The 21045-nt window shown below is 37.1% G+C and overlaps 1 protein-coding gene across 1 annotated transcript in view; it reads right to left on the bottom strand.

Moving 5' to 3' along the window:
- The window catches only part of RP1 (RP1 axonemal microtubule associated), a 286090-nt gene that overhangs the window by 183679 nt on the left and 81366 nt on the right, over positions 1-21045 (bottom strand). Inside the window, exons 12-14 of the mRNA XM_069466500.1 lie at positions 12837-12940; positions 10602-10778; positions 7708-7920 (exon numbers count right to left, since the gene is read on the bottom strand). Of these exons, the coding sequence (XP_069322601.1) occupies positions 7708-7920; positions 10602-10778; positions 12837-12940 (494 nt within the window). The remainder of the gene's footprint in view (positions 1-7707; positions 7921-10601; positions 10779-12836; positions 12941-21045) is intronic.

A 21045-nucleotide genomic window follows, 5' to 3' on the forward strand; every position in this document is an offset into this window, starting at 1 on the left:
AAAAATAGAGACATAGATCAATGGAACAGAATAGAGAACCCAAACATAAAACCATCTACCTACAGCCAACTGGTCTTTGACAAAGCACACAATAATGTACACTGGGAAAAAGAAACCCTATTCAATAAATGGTGCTACAAAAACTGAATAGCCACATGCAGAAGAATGAAACAGGACCCCTGTCTCTCACCACTCACAAAAAGTAATTCAATATGGATAAAATACTTAAATGTAATACATGAAACCATAAGAATTATAGAAGAAAATACAGGAAAAACTCTTCTAGGCCTTGGTCTAGGCAAAAAATTCATGTCTAAGTCCCCAGTGACAATTACATCAACAAAAAAAAACAAATAAATGAGACTTGATTAAATTAAAAAGCTTCTGCACAGCTAAGGAAATAATTAACAGAGCAAATAGACAACCGACAGAATGGGAGAATATTCTCAATCTATACATCTGATAAAGGGCTAATAACCAGAATCTACAAAGAATTCAAGTAAATGAGCAGGAAAAAACAAACAACCCCATTAAAAAGTGGACAAAAGACATGAATAGAAGTTTTTCCAAAGAAGATAGACAAATGGCCAACAAACATATGAAAAATGCTCAATATCACTAATCATAAGGGAAATGCAAATTAAAATCACAATGAGATATCAGCTTACCCCAGTTAGAATGGCTTTTATTAAAAAGTCCAAAAATAATAGATGCTGGCATGGATGCAGAGAGAAAGGAACGCTTTTACACTGTTGGTGGGACTGCAAATTAGTACAACCCCTGTGGAATACACCATGGAGATTTCTTGAAGAACTAAAAGTAGAGCTACCATTTAATCCAGCAATCCCACTACTGGATATCTACCCAAAGGACAAGAAGTCGTTTTATCAAAAAGACACCTTCACTTGAATGGTTATTGCAGCACAATTCAGAATTGCAAAGATGTGATATCAACCCAAGTGCCCACAAATTCATGAATGGATTAATAAAATGTGGTACATGTATACCATGGAGTACTACTTATCCATAAAAAAGAACAAACTAATGCCTTTTGCAGCAATATGGAAAGAACTCGAGACTATTACCCTATGTGTAACATCTCAAGAATGGAAAAACAAACACCACATGTACACTCTAATAAATTGGAACTAACCAATGGGCACACAAGTGCACAGAGGGAAGTAAAAGTCATTGGAAATCAACAGGGGGGAGGGAGGGGGAAGGGATGGGCAAAAACCCACCTAATGTGTACAATGAATACTATTAGGGGGATGGGCATATTTATAGTCCAGACTCAAGCCATGTATCAAAAACATTTGTACCCTCTTAAAATTTTGAAATTAAAAAAAAAAATCTCTGCTTCATTGCTAACCCAATTAAAAGAATGTATATGAGAAACAAAAGAAAATATATGTGGTTTCTGGATGCAAAAGGATTTTCCTCTCTGTGTGCCTTCCTTCGTATTAGCAACAAATGCTGACTAGACAAAGCCATGCTATAATATCTGACGCATGCTCACACCACCGCAAGCTAACATAATATCTAATGCCCATTTCCCTCTATTTGGGTCCTTTAAAGAATGGACAACTCCTAGTTACCATCACCCAAGTGGTATTTTGAACTTCTCACATTCAGTATTTTTTGAGCACCCACCAAATGCTAGGTCTTGCTGTAGAATTTGGGATATTTTAACAAAGAGAGCAAACAAGATTCTTCTCCCTCTGGTGCCTGCATTCTAGTAGAATACATTCTGTATACTGGAGTATTATTAATGGTACTTGTCAGCCTTCTCTTTTCCAAGTGAATCACTTGACAATTTATTCCTTTCTTAAAGCCAATTTGCTTCCGAGGGGGAAATCTTCATTGCTGTAGTCAAGGCACTCTGTATAGTCTTCAAATCTCTTTCATTCTGTAAAGATTAAAACTAATGCATAGACTGTGGTCTACTATAATAGTGAAATGTCAGACCAGTTTGCAGAAAATTCAAACAAAATAATTTATCTTGCATGTGGCTACATATGCAAACGCCATTTTGTTAAAATCAGTTTCTTTAAAAATTTTTGATTAGGTAAAACATGATTTATAATTAGTCACATAAAACTAAGTAAGACTTTCACTGAATTTTATATTTTTCAACCCACTTGTCTAGCATTAACCCATTTATATACTGTCATATGTTTTCATATTTCAACTTAATATGAATTACCTTTAATTTTTAAACTGTTTGCATGTGTAGAAATATATTTTGAGTGAAGAGGCAAACTTAGATAAATCTGTAATGACAAAATCTTTCCAAGTTTCTACAAACTAAACTCTTGCCCGTATACAAGTATCCTGCTAGTGTGGGGTGTGTCTGTGTGTGCCTTTGATATGCTGGTCACTCTTGAGCTTGTTTTTCCTACAACTCCTACATCTTTTTTCTTTTGTACTCATGCTTAGCAAGTTCTACCCATGTTGTTTTGAGGCTTATTTTTCTTATTTAAATTAACAGCTTTACAATTGTCTCTAGTGAACTGCATGCTGTTTGTTGCTTACTTGAATCTCTACTACATCAAAATCTATTAAAGTGATTTACTCCTCCAGGATAAAAATTTTGTGGTAACAAATAGAAATATTTGTTATAGGAGCAGAGTCACTTGATTTAAATCTGTGTTTTCCTATAAAAAATGTTTTCAAATGTACAATGGCAGACACAGTGGAACCAGTAATACTTTTATTCAATTTATTATAATAAGCATTTGTTGAGCAGCTACCAGGATTGAAGCATTATTAAGGTACCTGAGCATGCATTACTATTTACCTTTGAATGCATCTTAAATCCCTTTGGAGATTATAAGCATGCCTTACCACAGCCTTTAAACATGTGCAAACTACAGTAATTAAGAGGATTATTACCAATCTGTTTAAGAATAATACCATCCCAGTCTAGTCATTTCTGGTCAGATACAATGAAAATGAAAAATAATGTTTCATTGTTATGCATCAATACTAGTTCTTAAGAGCAAAGAAGCATATGCATTTTTACTAAAATGTCTCACTACAAAAATTTCAGATGAAGAATTTTAAAGTCAGACAAGTAAATCAATGAGTCATTAAACAAGTCATAATATAAAGGAAATACTACAACACAAGCAGCAGAAGATATAAATGATGAGTTTTCTGTGCAGGCTCTTCTCTCTATAAAAGTACCAGAGTAAAGGTTAAAAATCAATGTTTGAGTGACAGACACCATCAGGAGGTAGCCTCAGAGTGCTCCTTTAGGCCTCTATTAATATTAATAACACAGGTGTGGTATGCACAAAACAACTAGCCACATGGGACCCAGAAGAAAAGCTCTAGCTGACCCCAATGTGCAGTGACAGGGTGTGTGAGAGGCCAGTGAAAATCTAGGATAGGCAAGGGGCCAATGAAAATCTAGGATAGGCATGATCTGGACCATGCCTGATAATGATGATGGGATATAGGAAATACTACCCAGAAATATGGCACCTTAAAATACTAAGTATTTTAAGCTGAAGGAAATTGAGAAAAACATAGAAGAAGGAAGTTCTCACTGAACTTCTCTTGCCCATTTTCTCTTGAAGCAAGCCATACAAACTGAAATTACCCACTCCTCTTCCTCCCCTGAAATGAGCCACAGAAACTAGAATTCCCTTGCCTCTTCTTCCCTGAATCTGGCCATAAAACCTAGAAAGGTCGCTCTCTGACCTTCTCCCTTTTTTCTCCCCTACAGATTCTCATGTCACAAGTGTCCTCCTCTATACCTGGAGGGAAGAAATACCACACAAGGACTCTAAGAAGAATCTGAACAGACAGGCCCCACAGTTTATTATCATTAGATGATACTCTTTGTTCTCCAATCATAGCTTTGTATGACTGTCCTTAAAATGACAGTTTTCCTTGGGTTTTGGGTCTTCATTTCTGGAGGCTCCTGTGCTACATAAAATTTATATTAAATAAATTTATATGCTATTCTCTTGTTAATCTGTTTTTGTTATAAAGGTCTCAGTCACAAATGTAGTGAGGGGTGAAGAAAAGATATTACTTTTAGTCCTCTAAAATTAAAAGCATTAAATTTAGAATAGAAACTCTTCAATCCATTCAATCTTTTAGTAACTACACAAAAGAAGTCATAAGATCATTTACAAAGGTCAGTTTTAGGTGAAGACCTATTGCTGCTATTTGCTTACCTGACTGCTATGTAATCTTAGGGTTAAGGAGTGTCACTACAAATGTGAGACAGCTTGTTCAGCCTTGGCCACATGCTGAGCACTAAAATACAGCCTGCCTCCTCTCTTTGCTTTCCTTGCTGTTATGGTTATGGTATCAGGGAATTCACCACTGGCCAGAGTAGTGGCACACTTTCCTACAATTTACAGAGTATTCAGGAAAATCTGGCTTTGTGGACAGGCTCCTTAAAATTTCAAATCTTTATTGCAATAACTTTCCAATGTAACAATTTTTTCACGAACAGGTTTGGGATTTTTTAACAGAAATAACAGTAAGCTAGAAACCTCTACAGAATGTTTGCACCTCTGAGTTCAAGAAGTAGATGGGCAAAAGTTACTGACCTGTAAGTACGTCAATGGCCAGGAAGACCTCCCAAACCTTAAGACAAAGATTTTTACCAATGTATAAAATAATACATAGTAACAGTATTTCTTCTGCAATCCTCAAGGATTATGCCCACCTCACTTTATGCTGGGGGTTGATATTGAACCAGTACACATTGGTACAGCCATACCCATTTTTTAAATACTGAAACACTTTCATATCGGATGGTGAATTACCATAGTCTGAGCCCTTTGTGTCTCTCTGAGGTTCTGGCTGCCCCAGAATGGGAGAGCCCCTGCAGGTCACAGACCTCTCCAGAGTTAAGCTGGATCCCAGCAGGAAAAATGGGGCCTTGATAGCATAGCCAGGCAATGCCTCATCCCCGTCCTAGACCCCCAAGGCTCCTTGCTCCTTGACTTTCCCCAGAGTTGCACTCTAGGAGTTGTATTGTACTTAACTGGTTGTTAAATGCAGTATTTTGAATATCAACTCAACATATATGGACCTGTTATTTCTGGTTTGCCCTTTTATACGGCTCCCCTTACCAGTCTCTTTTCTATTCCGCTCTTGCTTCATACACGTCTGTTGTCTTGAGAGGCCTCAGAGGAGTGACCTTAACCCTCTGGACAAATCACATGTAACCAAGATGTGGCATGTTCATCTCCAAAATGCCCAGAGAATCTCTGCCTCATGCCCTGTATTCCTTATTTTAAGGTTCTCTACATCAAATTCTGTGTAACCAAAAGATTTATGCTCCTTTGCCTTTATTTCACTGGGTTCTCCCTTTTGGTTCTCTCTGTCCAAAACCAAACAGCAGATGCCTCTGCTTTTTTACATATTGTGAAATATTCTTAAGAACATTAATACTTGGGTTTAAAATGCCAATGCATGATTGCCTGCCTCCGTTCCAAAGTGCACAGGAAATCCTGAACCTAGCGTTTCATCCTGAGATGGCTTTCAGTGAGCGGAAAGAGAAAGGGTTCCCAGCACTGACACAAAGCACAACACAGGCTAGAATGGCACAGAGGTTCTCCCACCTATTTATTTCAGACCAAATCTCTCCACGGCAAGCTGTCAACAAGGCTCATTCTTGGAAAATTGCTGAAGAAGAAAATCTTGGTTTGGTACTTGGAATCACCGCCCTCCCTGCCATGAATCCTGACCCTGGTCTCCTCATGGGGGTCAACCCAGTGTCTCCATTCTTTTATCCTCAATACTCCACAATAGGGGCTTAGTAAGTGACCCGAACCTGGATGAAGTCTCAGCTCTAACACTACCTGGGGGACTCTGAGTGAATTACTTAACCAGGCTCACACTCAGCTTCTGCATCTGAAGAATGAGCATGGCAACAGTTCCTTTGTGGCAGGATACTACTTCTGTTTTAATCGGTACATTTCTACCCATCTTCCTATGCTTACCAGATTCTTTCAACTGAACACCAAGGACTTCTTCCATTCTCTCAGCCTACTCAGATACAGCTGAGTCATCCATAGCGCAAATAGGAAGAAGAAGAAAAACCACAAGTATTTAGTGTAAGACAGAAAGATTTCATTATAAATTTACAGAGGAAGTGTATTCACTGGGAAGGACAAGATAACCAACACACTAGGAAAAAAATGGAAGACACAGAGAGGTGCACACAAACTGGAAAGGGAGGAACCGAAGAACCATGAAAACTGCCATCCAACTTGAGTATGAGGCTGTTAAACAGAAGGTAACTGACCACTGAGCTGTCCCTTTGGTTGCTGTTCAGGGATGATACAAATTTCCAATGCCAGCCCATCTCCCACTTTGGGGTGACACTTACCTGAGCCCCCAGAAACTGCCCATCAACTTCCAAAGATACACACTGATATAGTTTAGGTGTTTGTCCCTCCAAATCTCATGTCAAAATGGGATCCCCAAGGTTGAAGACGGGGCCTAGTGGGCGATGTTTGGGTCATGGGGGTGGATCACTCATGAACAACTTGGTGCCATCCTCACGTGACACACCTGCTCCCCCTTCATCTTCTACCATGATTAGAAGCTCCCTGAAGCCCTGACCAGAAGATGCTGGCAGCATGCTTCTTATACAGCCTGCAGAACCATAAGTCAAATAAACCTCTTTTCTTTATAAATTAACCAGCCTCAGGTATCTTCTTTATAGGAATGCAAATGCATCAAGACACACACCATAGCATGTAGCATATCGTGACAATTTACCTCATGGTTCTGAATACTCCTAAAAGCCCTAGAAAAGGAAGGTTTTATACTTGTAAGTCAATCAGGGATGTTAATTAAATGTGTGTGTGTGCATGTGCTTTTCCCTTTTGCTTTGTGAATATTAGTGCAGCTTACCAGACACAAACTTACCAGTTTGCAGGAAAGACAGGGGCCCAGAGGACGACAAAAGATCTAAGCCCTCCCTCTCCTGACCCCCACAAGCTCATGCAAGATCCCCCATATAGCTACATGTCATACTGGTAAAGAGAAGAGAGAGGGAGGACCTCTGAATTTATCCAAAAAATTTGGTTTAAATTAAACTATTTAAACCAGAGTAGACGGAGAGAGCATTAATAGGAAAGTCAAATGTGCAACCTTATATGTTCTTCACCCCATAGGATTATGGATATATAAAAGCTGTCATGTTGGCTGCCTTCCAAATCCCCTCCTAAGGCTCACAATGTTAAAGAAAAACCCTTAATATTTAGAATTTAAAATTACTTCCTTAGTCAAAGTACAAGGTTTCCAACGGTGGAAATTTGGGCACCAAAAGGAGCAGTAAGGAAACATTGTTGAGCTGGGACTTTATAGAACCTTGGTTCTCAAAGTGTTGTTTGCAGACCAGCATCAGCAGCAACAGCCGAGAGCTTGTTAGAAATGTAGACACTCGGGTCCCACGCGAGTCTTTCTGAATCAGAATCTGCTTTCTAACACAATTCCCAGGTGATATGTATGCACATTGTGTTTCAGAAGCACTGTCTGTAGAGTCAGGAACCCTCTCTTATACCAGGCATGTGGCTTGCCCTCCTCACTTATTAAAAATGCCAGTCAAGCGGGGACCACCACTGATAACATCCAATTTCCTAAAACCACTCAGAAAGTGCTGTTCTCAGGTTTATTATCGGCAAATGTCTTAAACATTTGCTGAGAGAAATAGGAGCAGATGCTTACTGTTCCATCACACCGGCCATCCTTAATCCTTAGATACATCTGTGCATTTTTCACACTTTCAAACATGCAAATCCCAGAGCTGATTTTATGCACTTTCCAGTAGGATTTTTCAGACTGGTTTCCCACTCCAGTGCAGCTCCCATCAGGCTGGAGACACAGGGCCTGCCACAGGTTTGTAGCAAGTAGAACCACAGCACTGTTGAGGAACATTCCCTTCAGAGCAACAAACAAAAGAGAAAGGCAGTAAAAAAACAGGCTCACACTTTGCTAGAGGGAGGCCCATAGAGTCACTTCTCTTTCAAGTGTTGCAGTGATAAGGATCTTATCAGAAGCTTGGTGGCTGAAAATGAGCAAAAGAAATAAACAATTTAACAGCTATGCAAAGCTATGCAAAACTAAAGGAGGTCAATTTACTTCAATCATTATTTATTGAAAGTATAAGGGGTCAGCATCAGATGCTACAGAGATTTGAGAAAGTTATAAAATACAAATATTTCTCTTAAAGAATTTAATATAAAAACAAATAATTTTAATATTAATATAAAGCACAATAAAAAGTGTGTGCCATAAGAGTACCTGAATTATGGGATATAAGCTATGGATATTAGTTACATGTATACATGAAGGAATGAATGAAAAAGGCATCAACCACAACTAAGGCATATTTAAGTAAATCATATGTAATCGTTAATTTAAGAGGAAGATATAAAAGACTCATGAAAGTTAATTAGAAATATACTAACATGGCTGGGAAGGGTGGGTGAAGGGAGAAAAAAGAAATATACTAATATTGCAAAGAAATGTATAAAAGACAAATATACAAATCACAAAAGACAAAATACAAATGGTGAATAAATATAAGCAAAGGTAATCCATACCAGTAAGCTAAAATTAGGTATTTATTCTGCCAGAAAATTGTCAAAGATATTCTCTTTAACGGCCATATTCAACACTGAGGTCAGTGAGATGGGCATTTTCCTAAATTGCCGAAGGATAGTAAAGAATTTAACTTTACCCAGAGAAGTGTGGCCTTTGCCTTGGCTTCTGAGAGGTAATCTCTATACCCTTGGAGCATCATGCATGATAGGTGTGTCTTTGTTTGCTTGGGGACCTCAGGCCAGCCAGACAGTAACAATGTGTCTTAGGGTGGGGGGGCTATGGGTCAGAAGGTATCAAGTGACCTCCTGAGATGCTGGAGACTGAGATCAGCCACATGGACTCCCTACATGATGGAACCCTAAGAAAGACTCTGAACACCAAGGCTTAGGTAAGCTTCCCTGCTTGGCAATACTCTCCCCACACTGTCACACATCAATGCAGAGAAAGTGTCCTGACTCTTCCAGGTTGGGAGAGAACAACTGGATGTTTCATGTTTGGTGCTTTTCCTGGACTCTGCCCTATGTGTCTCTTTTTTAATCTGTATTCTTTCTCTATAATAAACTGTAATTGAGTAACCATGAGTAAACATCTAATTTTAGCTTGTGTTTTTTATATTACTACTATGGATTACCTTTCCTTATGTTTATTCAGCTTTCAGTGAGTTCTATGAGTCCTTCTAGTGAATTATTAAGCCTTGATAGTGGTCTCAGGGACCCCCAAACTCTATAGTTGATGTTAGAAGTGAGGGTAGTATTATAGAATGTTCCCTCTAACTTCCCAATTGCCTTAACTTTCATGGGAGTGAAAATTGGTACGTTTGGGGAATGAAATTTGGCAGTATGCTTCCAGAGCCTTAAAAGTTTCATATTCTGACCCTTAAATTCAATTTCTAATTTTCTAGGCTAAGAAAATAAGAAAAGATGTGGTCAAAGGCATATGTCAGACTATATACTATAGTATCATATGCAGAAGTGGTAAAATAAAGAGATTAAATGTTCAATCATAAAAAAGACATATACATGTGTGTGTATATATACACACACATAATCCTTATCTGAGTATGATGAAACCATTAAGTTTCATCTCAAGCTAAATAATATGGTATGAGTTAAAATTATGCTCTTTTGGGATAAATAATAATGTGAGGAAATGTTTATTATATAGTAAGTACAGGCATAACTTGTTTAATTGTGCTTCACTTTACAATGCTTTGCCGACATTGCGTTTTTTACAAATTGAAGGTCTGTGGGAACCCTGCATTGAACAAGTCTATCAGTGCTATTTTTCCAACAGCATGGATTCACTTCGTGTCTCTGTGTCACATTTTGATAATTATCACAATATTTCAAGTTTCTCATTATTATTGTATCTGTTATGGTGATCTGTGATCAGTGATCTTTGATGTAAGTATTGTAATTGTTTTTGGGGTCCGTGAACCATACAAATATAAGATGGTGAACTTGATCGATAAAAGCTGTGTGTGTTCTAACTGCTCCACTAACCAGCTTTGCCCTCATATCTCTTTCTCTCTCTCCTCTCAGGCCTCCCTAATCCCTAAGACACAACATTATTGAAATTAGGCCAATTAATAACCCTACAATGGCCCCTAAGTGTTCAAGTGAAAGGAAGTCACATATCTCTCACTTCAAATCGAAAGCTAGAAATGATTAAGCTTAATGAGGAGGGCATGTTGAAAGCCAAGAAAGGCTAAAAGCTTTGATTCCCAAATGTAAGATTCTCTAACTTTTTATTCAGAATTCCCAAATCCATAGTTTTAACCTCCAATTTCAATCAGATACAGGATGTTAATCCTATCGCAGCATCATTGCTGCTAAGGCTGTGATCTCTGTTGCCTTTCAAAGGCTGGGCAAATAGAATGGTAATAGGCACCAACGCCACCTAGTGGGAAGTGATCGGATTACTGCAGTGCGACTCAATTCGAGTGTTTTCCTCAACAGGGCAAAAGAAAGTAGGTATTTAGCAATATAAATTTTAACGACTTTCCTCCACTTTACCTTGACAAAAATCACAAACTCTTTTGAAAGGTTTGCATAGCCGGCTGATGATTCATCAGCTATTCTGCCATGACGATCAAAAACAACTGTGTGACCAGGAACTAGTGCTGACTCAAGAAGTGCACAGCGGTTGGGCTGATAAAGCACCCGCAGCTCCGTGGTGGCTCCACCACTAGCCTAAAAGAAAAAAAAAAAAAAACCAAAAACTGTAAATCAGCAAGAGAAAAAAATTTAAAAATTGACACAGGGAATGGGCGGGACATGGGCAACATATATATAACCTGAACTTTTGTACCCCCATGATAAGCTGAAATAAAAAAAAAAAATTGACATTTTATACACACACACACACACACACACACACAGGTCTACTTCATTTTATAGAATCCTTGTACCATTTATAAAATATCACAATTTTGTATTAATAATTCAAGTGTTTTTATTTCCCAGCTTTATTTCCCGTGACTTGCTTCAAGGACTTTCTTCTCTTGATTTCTCAGAACTCATGCAGAGTGTTGGGTAACAGTAAGTCCAGTGGCAAGATAATTTAATGAGATGTTAATATGTATTTTATCACTGTTTATTCCTCATTTCTTCATTTGTGCCCCCCTAACTTAAGACAATTTGGGACTAAAAACTGAAATTAACAAAAATCTTAACTCGCTCTTAGGTTTTTCTTTCAAAAGACTAAACAAATTAAGGAGGTTATGCTACAGGGAGACATTCATAGTTTCAGGCAGTGTCTGAAGTTCTACCCCATCCCATATCCCCTCAGTGCCCCAGAAAGGCAGTAGAGCTTGAAGAGGAAGGGCCCACTGGTGCACCCTAAATGGCTGGGTCCAAGACACTAAGCTACAAACCTCAGCAAAGTTCCATTGCCCAAATACAGCAGGGAAGCAGAAGAGCTCTACTTCTTCAAGAAACCATCTGACATTTGATGAGCATAGCACAGTGATCAATGTGGACCAAAGCTACCAAGGCTATCACCAGATATCCTGAGGCCCCATACCAGGTAAAATATTCTGTGAAAGATGAGTCTCATAGTAACTAAGATAGAATCTCTCACCAACCTGGTATTAATAGAATAGGAGCTTAAAAGTAGAGAATTTGATTTTAGAAAAATGTAGTAATAAGACATTTCTTCAACTCTTAATTTAATTGAGTAGATTCCATACCCACTACATCCATATTTATTATGCATTTACTATGACCAGGCTCCATGCTGATCAGAATGTGCTATAAAAAATAGAGTGCAGGATACCTTACTGTAATGTTCAAAGTCAAGGAGAAAAGGCTTCATGAAGAGAGTCTAACTAATCACTTAGTATGAATTTCAGGCCTGTAAATTACACAAGTTTTTTTCCGATAATTTTTTCTTTCTTTTAAGTTAAATAACATGCCATGAGTTAAAATCATTGTGTAATCTTATATAATGTTACATGAGTAAGCTGTAGCATAAGCATTAGTGTCAAATTGCCTGTGTTCAATTTCTGCTTCCACACTTACTAGCTTGTGACTTTATGCAACTCACTTAATTCTTCTATACTTCATTCCTCTTCTGTTAAATAGGGATAATAATGAATTCCACAGATTTAAGGATTAAATATTATAATACATATTAAGCACTTAAAACAGTGTGTTAAAGTTACACTATGCTGTATCATTTTTCAAAATAAATGACATGCATGCATTTTACAGACAGTTTTTACATATTAAAAGCTACTTTTCAAGCTGGGCATGGTGGCTCATGCTTGTAGTCCCAGCTACTCAGGAGGCTGACGTGGGAGGATCGCTTGAGGCCAGGTGTTTGAGACCAGCATGAGCAATATAGCAAGACCCAGTTTCTTTAAAAAATAAATAAATAAATAGAGCTGCTTTTTCAAACCTAAACTAAGCAACACAAAGCATAATTAGGTAAAATTACTGTTTTTTTTTTCCCAATACTATGCTTCCGATAGGGGCCATTGAGAAGTCAGTCTCCTCTTGAAAGCTCATTAAAATTTTGAACATTATCAGAGAATTGGTCTACTTGTCTAAATTCCAATTGCTGAAATTTAGGACTATTTATGCATCAGAATCTCAAAAATTAATGAAAGAAAACAGAATAATGGGAAAAAGTATAAGCACAAGCCAAAGGAAAATATAATTTGATAATCTTACAAAATATTTTATGCAAAAACATATTATACACGGACACAATACTATTGATATATAGCAAAGAGAAAATTTACATACCATTCCAGTGACAAAGCCATTGTCAAGAGCAAGAGAAAGATGCCTCATTTCATGACTTTGGAAAATGCATATATTTCCTTTGTTGAAAATAACATCAAAGAGACCTGGAAAACATTTTTTAAGTATTAGCAAGTAATCTGTGCTTTTAAAACTTTTTTTCTTATTCAATTATGTACTGAAATTATATTTTATGATGTCTCTCAATAAAATGTTTTTAGTCAAAAGTAAAATTCCTTCCCACAGTAAGTTCAGTTTGTGTAAATTCAGAGTATGTGTTCTTTTTCCACTTATGTATGATATATTTGAATAACATAATCTTAAAAATAGGTGATTCCTTGAGCTATAACTTATTTCCTAATGAGTTGCTGAGGTTTTTCTCTACGTGTTGTATATATATGAGTATGTGTGTGATGTGTATATATACATCTATATATATACACACATCAATAATACACAAATATTTATATAGTATAAAATATACAACATAAAATATGTAATGTAAATTATATAATGTCTTTATAATGATTTCATGGTAACAAAGTTAGATTTTCTAAAATGAACCAATCCTTGCTTTCTTACCATTGTCAACATAGCCCGTTGTGTATTCTCTCAAAACTTTGAGCCTAGTCAATATACCAAATGAAGAAGGATTACAGTAGTTATTGGGTAATTTAGATTTCCAAATCACAATTTTAACATGGAATTATGAATACATTTGGTTGAATTACCCTCTTTATTATATATGTATATTTGCCTAGCATTAGTGAATGTAATGAATTAATTCTATCTTTATATTTTTATTCCAATTAACCACATGGGCAAACACTTTTAGTTAAGAACAAGGTCTGATGCAGAGGTTAACTACAGAACTCCAAATTTTAAAAGGATTTCACTATATATTTAAATGATCTTATATTCATTTAAAATCGTATTTCTAAAAATGGAAGCCTTAGTTCAACAGACCACTCCAAATGGAAAGCTTTCTGCTTAATCTCTATGTTTTTCTATCTAATAAAATGCATCTTAATGGTTAAGAAATAAGGATCTTCATAAGATTATACCGCGTCAATGAGGACTTACAGATACACTGGGAGCTAGAGTGTTCTTGAAATAAGGAAAGAACCAAGAAACAGGAATTCTGACTTTGAGTCTGACAGTGAGTCATTAGATAACCTTGGACAAAGCACTTTGCATCTCTCTGTGTACATTTCCTCATCAATAAAATCAAGGCAAGAATTCTCAAAGGAATTCTTGGACAAAGAACCAGACAAAGAAAAGAATTACAGCTTATCATCACCAGATATTCATCAGAAATAGGGCTAAAACTGTATAGATCAATCACTAGCTATGATTTAAGAGAGGAATCTGAATTCCATTAGTACTAAGTAAATAGAGAAGGAGACCGAAGAAAATCCACACAGGTGGCAAGTTTTGGAATTGGCTATATTTTTCTATATTCAAAGGAAATTAGAGACTAGCCAGCACAAGAACATTTTTTTTAAGATGCAGCACAAAGGAAAAGAGATTATTACCATCTTCAGCATACTATATAAATTATTTACTAAAGAAGCAATAAGAAAAATTCAGAGGCCAGGCACAGTGGCTCATGCTTGTAATCCAGCACTTTGGGAGGCCAAGGCAGGAGAATTGCTTGAAACCAGGAGTTCAAGATCAGCCTGGGCAACACAGTGAGACCCTGTCTCAAAAAAAAAAAAAAAAATCAGAAGAGTTTGTCTGGAAAACCCTAAGAAGATTCAAAAACCTTATGCCCTATGAAACAATTCTGTTTAAATTCTCACTTCACTTTAATTGAAACTGAAACTTGAAATTTAAAGGATGTATTAGAGGTACGGTGCCGGTATTATTGACTATACAACCAGGACACTATTGAGAGTGAAAGGGAATGCCAAGGAGATGGAAAACTGAGTCACAAACAAAAGTGGGCAAACTAGGGTGTATGGTCCCTTTAACTAAAGCTATGCTTTATGCAAGAAAAAGACCTTAGTCTTACTTTTAAAAATTAAAGACTATGTGTGCATTTGTATGTTCCAAGTATACATAAACATTTAAAGTATATTTTCATTATTATTTCTACTTTAAAGACAGGAATGTAGTGAGTTCAAGACTCATGCACCACTGATATAACTTATGGAAAGAGATGTGGCAATATGTATAAAAAGACTTAAAATCTTTATCTTCAACCTAGTAATTCTATTTTTCAAGAATTTTTGCTAAGAAATTAATGTGATAAAAACATCAGAGATGATGGAACATATAGGTATGTTTGTCAAAACAGAGAGCATCATATCCCTTGGCAACTCTACACAATGGCGTATACACAGTAGTCCCCGCTTAGCCATGGTTTCGCCTTCCGCAGTTTCAGTTTTCTGTAGTCAACTGCAGTCTGAAAACACAATATTTTGAGAGAGGGAGAGAGAGAGAGCGACCACATTCACAAAACTTTTATTACAGTATGTTGTTATACTTGTTCTATTTTCTTATTAATTATTTTTGTTCATCTCTTTCTGTGTCTGATTTTTAAATTAAACTTTATCATAGGTAAGTATGTACAGGAAAAAACATAGTATTATAGGGTTTGGTACTATCTGTGGTTTCGGGAATCCCCTAGGGGTCTTGAAATGTATCCCTCGTGGATAAGGGGGGACTGCTGTATAATTTTAATGCCTTTGAGAATATGTAATGCTATGAAAAAATATTCATGTAATAGTAAGTAGCAAAATTAAAACTTTATGTTGAATATTCTGCTTAGTCAATTGTATTTTAAAGATTATATGTATATACAATATGTATATTTCATACAATACTATATATGTTTACATATTTGTAAACATGCAAGACTATTAGAAAAATGCAACAAATTTACTGATTCCATCTAAACCCATTACCTAGGGTTTAGAAGAAATTTAAGTTTTCATATTTATGTGTTAATGTATTCTCCAAATGTTTTACTATGCATATTAATTTCTTATAATTAGGGAGAAAAGTTATATCAAATTGCAAGTAAAATTTTCCAGACTTTTAAGAGAGATAAATAACTTAAAACCATGGAACAGAAAAATAAAGGCTTATATAGGAAAAGAAAGGGAATAGATCTTCATAACAAAAGAGAGAAAGCAAAAGAAACAAAAGCATAACACAAAATGTCCTAAGTTAGATCCAAACATATGCCCTTTGACTATAAATGACTATAAACTCCCTACCAAAGCAAAAGATATTCATAATTAGTTTTTACTTTTTTAATCTAAACATATTACAATTTTTTTACAAGAACACTCAGAATTAACAATGCATATATATGCACTGGACTCCCATAAACAATAGGAAAACATATGCAATATTAATATCAGTTATGTAGAATTAAAGGCACACAGCATTGAGACACCGAAAGCCTTAATAGTGAGAAAATAAATGAAGTAATATTTATGAATATTTATACATCGGATTATAGCATCAAACATATAAAGCAAGACCATTAGAAATAGATATAAAATGGTAATAAAAAATTTTAACACAAAACTCTATTCAGGCAGAATAAAAATGAATGAGGACAAAGTGGTTAAGCTAACATAGTGGTTAAGGTCATAGATTCTGGTGATAGACCACCAGGGTTTGAATACTGGTTCCACAACCTGATAGGAAAGGGACCTAAATCTCCTTGGGCCTCAGTTTTCTCATATGTAAAACGATATTAGTATATAACCTATTAGAATATTGTGAAGATTAAATTAATTAATATTAGTAAAGAACTAAGAATAGTGCCTGGCACATCCGAAATGGTATATATTAATATGTTTGCTATATCAAAATAAAAGCATATAACTTAAATTACATATACATATACTTCATATACACACATTTATAATTTTATTCTCTATAAATAGAACATGTATCTTCAGAATTTAGGGAACATTTAAAAAAACATACTTTATAATATACCACTTAACTAAAGCAAAAAAAAGCAAATTTTACAGAATAGGCAAGATTCTCTGAATATAATGCGAATAAAGCAACAACCCAACTAAGTTTAAAAGAAACAACAGAGAAAATAAGAAAAAGAGAGATTAAAAACACTCTCCCAAATAACTCTGAGCCAAATAAAAATGAAGCCAAAGTTACAACGAGAAGTAAATGCATAGTTTAAAATCAGTGGTTTTCAACTAAAAGGAGTACTCCAGAAGAGCATATCTGAATAAAAGGACAGATTTTTTTTTTTCAAATTACACATATCCACATATCTTCCCCCCATGGACTGATGTTTATCACCCTAGAGGTATGACTGAGTATAACTGCAATCAAGAGCAACTATGATTGGCAGTACTCTTTTATATCCTTCAGAGGCATTTGGATGTCTTAAAAAAAGCTGACATCTGTTGCCTCAATTGCTTTCAATTAAAGTTTCAGGCTCAGGTTGTTCTATGCACGTAGTTTGAAGAACCACATACTTCTTGTGCTCAATAAACTGTGAAAGAACAGCAGACAATGGTACAAAAGGCCTCAATGCATTTCCTAAAATTAGAATAAGTTGAAATAAGTTGAAAAGACTCTTCCTCTCCCCAGAATATGGGTAGAGCTACATAAATCTCATTGGAATGTAAACTCCAAGCAGACAGAAATTTTATTTAATTACTATAATATCCCCTGAACCTAGAACACTATCTGGTACATGTTAAGTACTTAAATGTGTGTGTGCGTACATATGCATTTAACAAATCTCTTCTGTGAACAGGTTTATAATTTCTTAAAAAAAAAAAAAAAACTAAAAACCTCATATAGACTATGAAGAAATATCCATTATAAATAAGTAGGTTTTACAGGAATGGAAAGATTATTTAGTTTTAAGAAAATGTTTATTCAAGCAACATAGATTAACTATAAATCTAATATGAAAAACAGCATTATAAATCCAGTACATGCCAAAGAAAAAATTTTAAAAAACAAAAGACATTCTATAACAAAGATATCTGCATCAGAATGTTTATAGCAGCACAATTTACAATTGTGAAGATGTGGAAACAACCCAAGTGCCCATCAATACAGGAGTGGATTAATAAAATGTGGTATATGTATACCATGGAGTACTACTCAGCTATAAGAAACAACGGTGATATAGCACCTCTTGTGTTTTCCTGGAAAGAGTTGGAACCCATTCTACTAAGTGAAGTATCCCAAGAATGGAAAAATAAGCACCACATATACTCACCATCAAATTGGTTTCACTGATCATCACCTAAGAGCACATTTAGGAATAACATTGATCGGGTGTCGGGCAGATGTGGGTGGGGAGGGGATGGGTGCATACATACATAATGAGTGCGATGCGCACTGTCTAGGGGATGGATACGTTTGAAGCTCTGACTCGAGGGTGGTTGGGGGGGCAAGGGCAATATACGTAACCTAAACTTTTGTACCCCCATAATATGCTGAAATAAGAATAAAAAAATATTCTTAGGAAAAACAAATTTAACATTCATTTCTCATTTTAAAGTCATTTTTAAAAGCCTTCTTCATAAATTATAAATTCATAAATTATATTACTTTCTTATCACCTTAAATACTTGCTCGTATTTAAAAATAAATAGTCATGCTTTTTGGTGGAAGACAGTGGGCTAGAAGCAGCCCACAAGCACTCTGCTCTCAGGGAAACAAATGTAAATTGCAAGCAGATGCCTACCTATGGATAGCTCTTCTCAGAAAGAACACTGTGAAATCACAGAGAAGCAATGTGGGACACTCAGAATGACAAAGAAGGTGACCAGGCGATACATTCAAAAAGATCGAAGAGATCTGTGAGGAGGCATTTACACACGGGGATGATTAGGATAGAGTGCCAGGGTGCCGTGCTCACCCAGCAGGCACTGTGGCCCAGTTGTAAGAGGGCACCTTCCGGCACCACAAGGCTCTGTCTGGATGGACTACTAGAGCCTGTGAAGAACCACTGCACCAAAACACAGGCACAGTAAGGATCCAGTGGCAGCAGATCCTGGGTTTCTGCAGCTGACACTATCCTGTGCTCTCAGGTGAATGACACCAGTCTGCACTGGACTCAGCTTTGCAGCAGTAGCCTTCACATCATCCCCACTGGGCAGGGGAGGGAGCAGACTGAGCAGAGGCTCTTCTGAACCATACCCTGTTGAGTGGAACCCAAGCAGCCCTCCCCTTCAGTGCAGCAGGATCTCAGCAGAGGAATTGCCTTGGGTGCCTCAGTCCCCTGACCTGTGAAGCTTTGGGTGACAGCTTCAGCGGGACCTAGGAAGGTGGGGAGAAGTCCACGGTCCCTGGCCCACTGGAATCAACCCCAACCCATGTGACCTGGCATCCACAGTCCTCAGCCAGCAAAACAGCTTGCCACCTGCATAGACCTGTCTCCATCGCCCGAGTCAGAACAGCCGACCACCTCTGTGGTCCTGTCCCCGTTCCCCAAGTAAAAACAGACAGCTGCCTGTGTGGCCCTGCCCGTATGACCCTGCTTCCAGCTCTGAGACCCTGCTTCTGGCTCTTTCCCAGTCCCAACTCTGAAGTGCTTGCATTGGAGTCTGAAGCTCCACCCCTGTGGTCCCACAGCTCCTGCCAGACAGGAGACACTGCCCCTGCAATTCCAGCACTGCACCTGGACCCCAAGACCCCACCCCTGAATTTCCACCACTGCTGCAGGGCCAGTGGAACTGTCCCAAGGTTGAACACACTACCAGGGACCCTCCCAGCCTCAACCCCGCAAAACACGTGGACCTGGTTTGAGCAAATGCCCACAACCCAGGAACCAACAACCACTGCCTAGATAGCTTTACCCAAATGCACTGTCACCTTTTCAAGGAAACTCCAGGCAGAGCAATCCCCACAATATCAGCCTCCAAGGAGAGGCTCTCTCCCAGCCCCCAATTTGAACTTCATACAATGACCTGGAAAACAACTCAACACCCAACATAAAGATCATCTAGCACAGGCTTGAACTGTGGCAATCAGGTGAACAGGACAAACGACAACAGCTGCACTATAGGCTTTTAGTGTACACACCCCTCCTTTACCACAGCAACATTTAAGAGTAGAAAAAAAGTACCATCTAGGGACCTCCCATTCTTTAAATTAAACAGGAAAGTTCCCAGCAAAGAATACGTGCCCTGCAAACCTATTAGCCCCGAGACAAGAAAAGAGGTTTCAGATGAGAAGAACTCAGCAAAAGGACCCTGGCAACATGAAAAAACAAAATAGTTCAACATCCCCAAGGGATCACAATGTGGCTACAGTAGTGTACTCCAACAACAAGGAAATTTCCAAAATGACAAAAATTAAATTCAGAATATGGATGACAAATAAGATGAATGGAATTGAAGAGAAAGTAAAAAAAACAACAACAACAACAAAAAGAAGCCAAAAAGTATTTCAGGAAATTAATGAAAAAGTCACTAAAGAGCTAGACAACATAAGGAAGGATATAATAGAACTTAAAGAAAAGAAAAAGTCATTTAGGGAAATTCAAAATACAGCAGAAAGCATCAGCAACAGACTAAACCAAGGAAAAGAAAGAATCTCAGAGCTTGAAGACAAGGCTCTTGAGCTAACCCAGTTATTCAAGGAGGCAGAGAACAGAATAAAAATAGCTGAGCAATAACTTAGATATGGGACTATGCAAAGCTACCTAACACACGAATTGTAGGTAACCCTGAGGGACAAGGTTAAAGAGCTAAAGCATGGGAAATCTAATTAAGGGATTTATTGAAGAAAACTTCGCTGGTATTGTCAAAGATCCAGACATCCTGATACAAGATGGTCATCAAATACTGGGAAGATTCATAGCAAATAGGACATCTCCAAGACACGTAGTAATCAACCTGGTGAAATTCAAAATGAATGAGAAAACTCTAAAAGCAGCAAGACATAAGGAACAACTAACCTATTAAAAAAAAAAAAATACCCATCAGGCTAACTGCAGACATCTCAGTGGAAACGTTACAAGCCAAAAGGAAGTGGGGCCACACCTTGAGTCTTCTTAAACAGCACAACTTCCAGCCTAGAATTTTGTATCCTGCAACATTAACTTTCACAATTGATGGAGAAATTAATTCTTCTCCAGATAAGCAAACGCTGAGGGAATTTGTCATCACCAGACCTGTCCTACAGGAAATACTCAGAACTGCATTATATACAAATCAGCACGATAGATACCCAGCAGTGTAAACCACACTAAAAAGCT

The sequence above is a fragment of the Eulemur rufifrons genome, chromosome 3 (genome assembly GCF_041146395.1).
Source record: "Eulemur rufifrons isolate Redbay chromosome 3, OSU_ERuf_1, whole genome shotgun sequence".
In the NCBI taxonomy this organism is placed as follows: domain Eukaryota; kingdom Metazoa; phylum Chordata; class Mammalia; order Primates; family Lemuridae; genus Eulemur; species Eulemur rufifrons.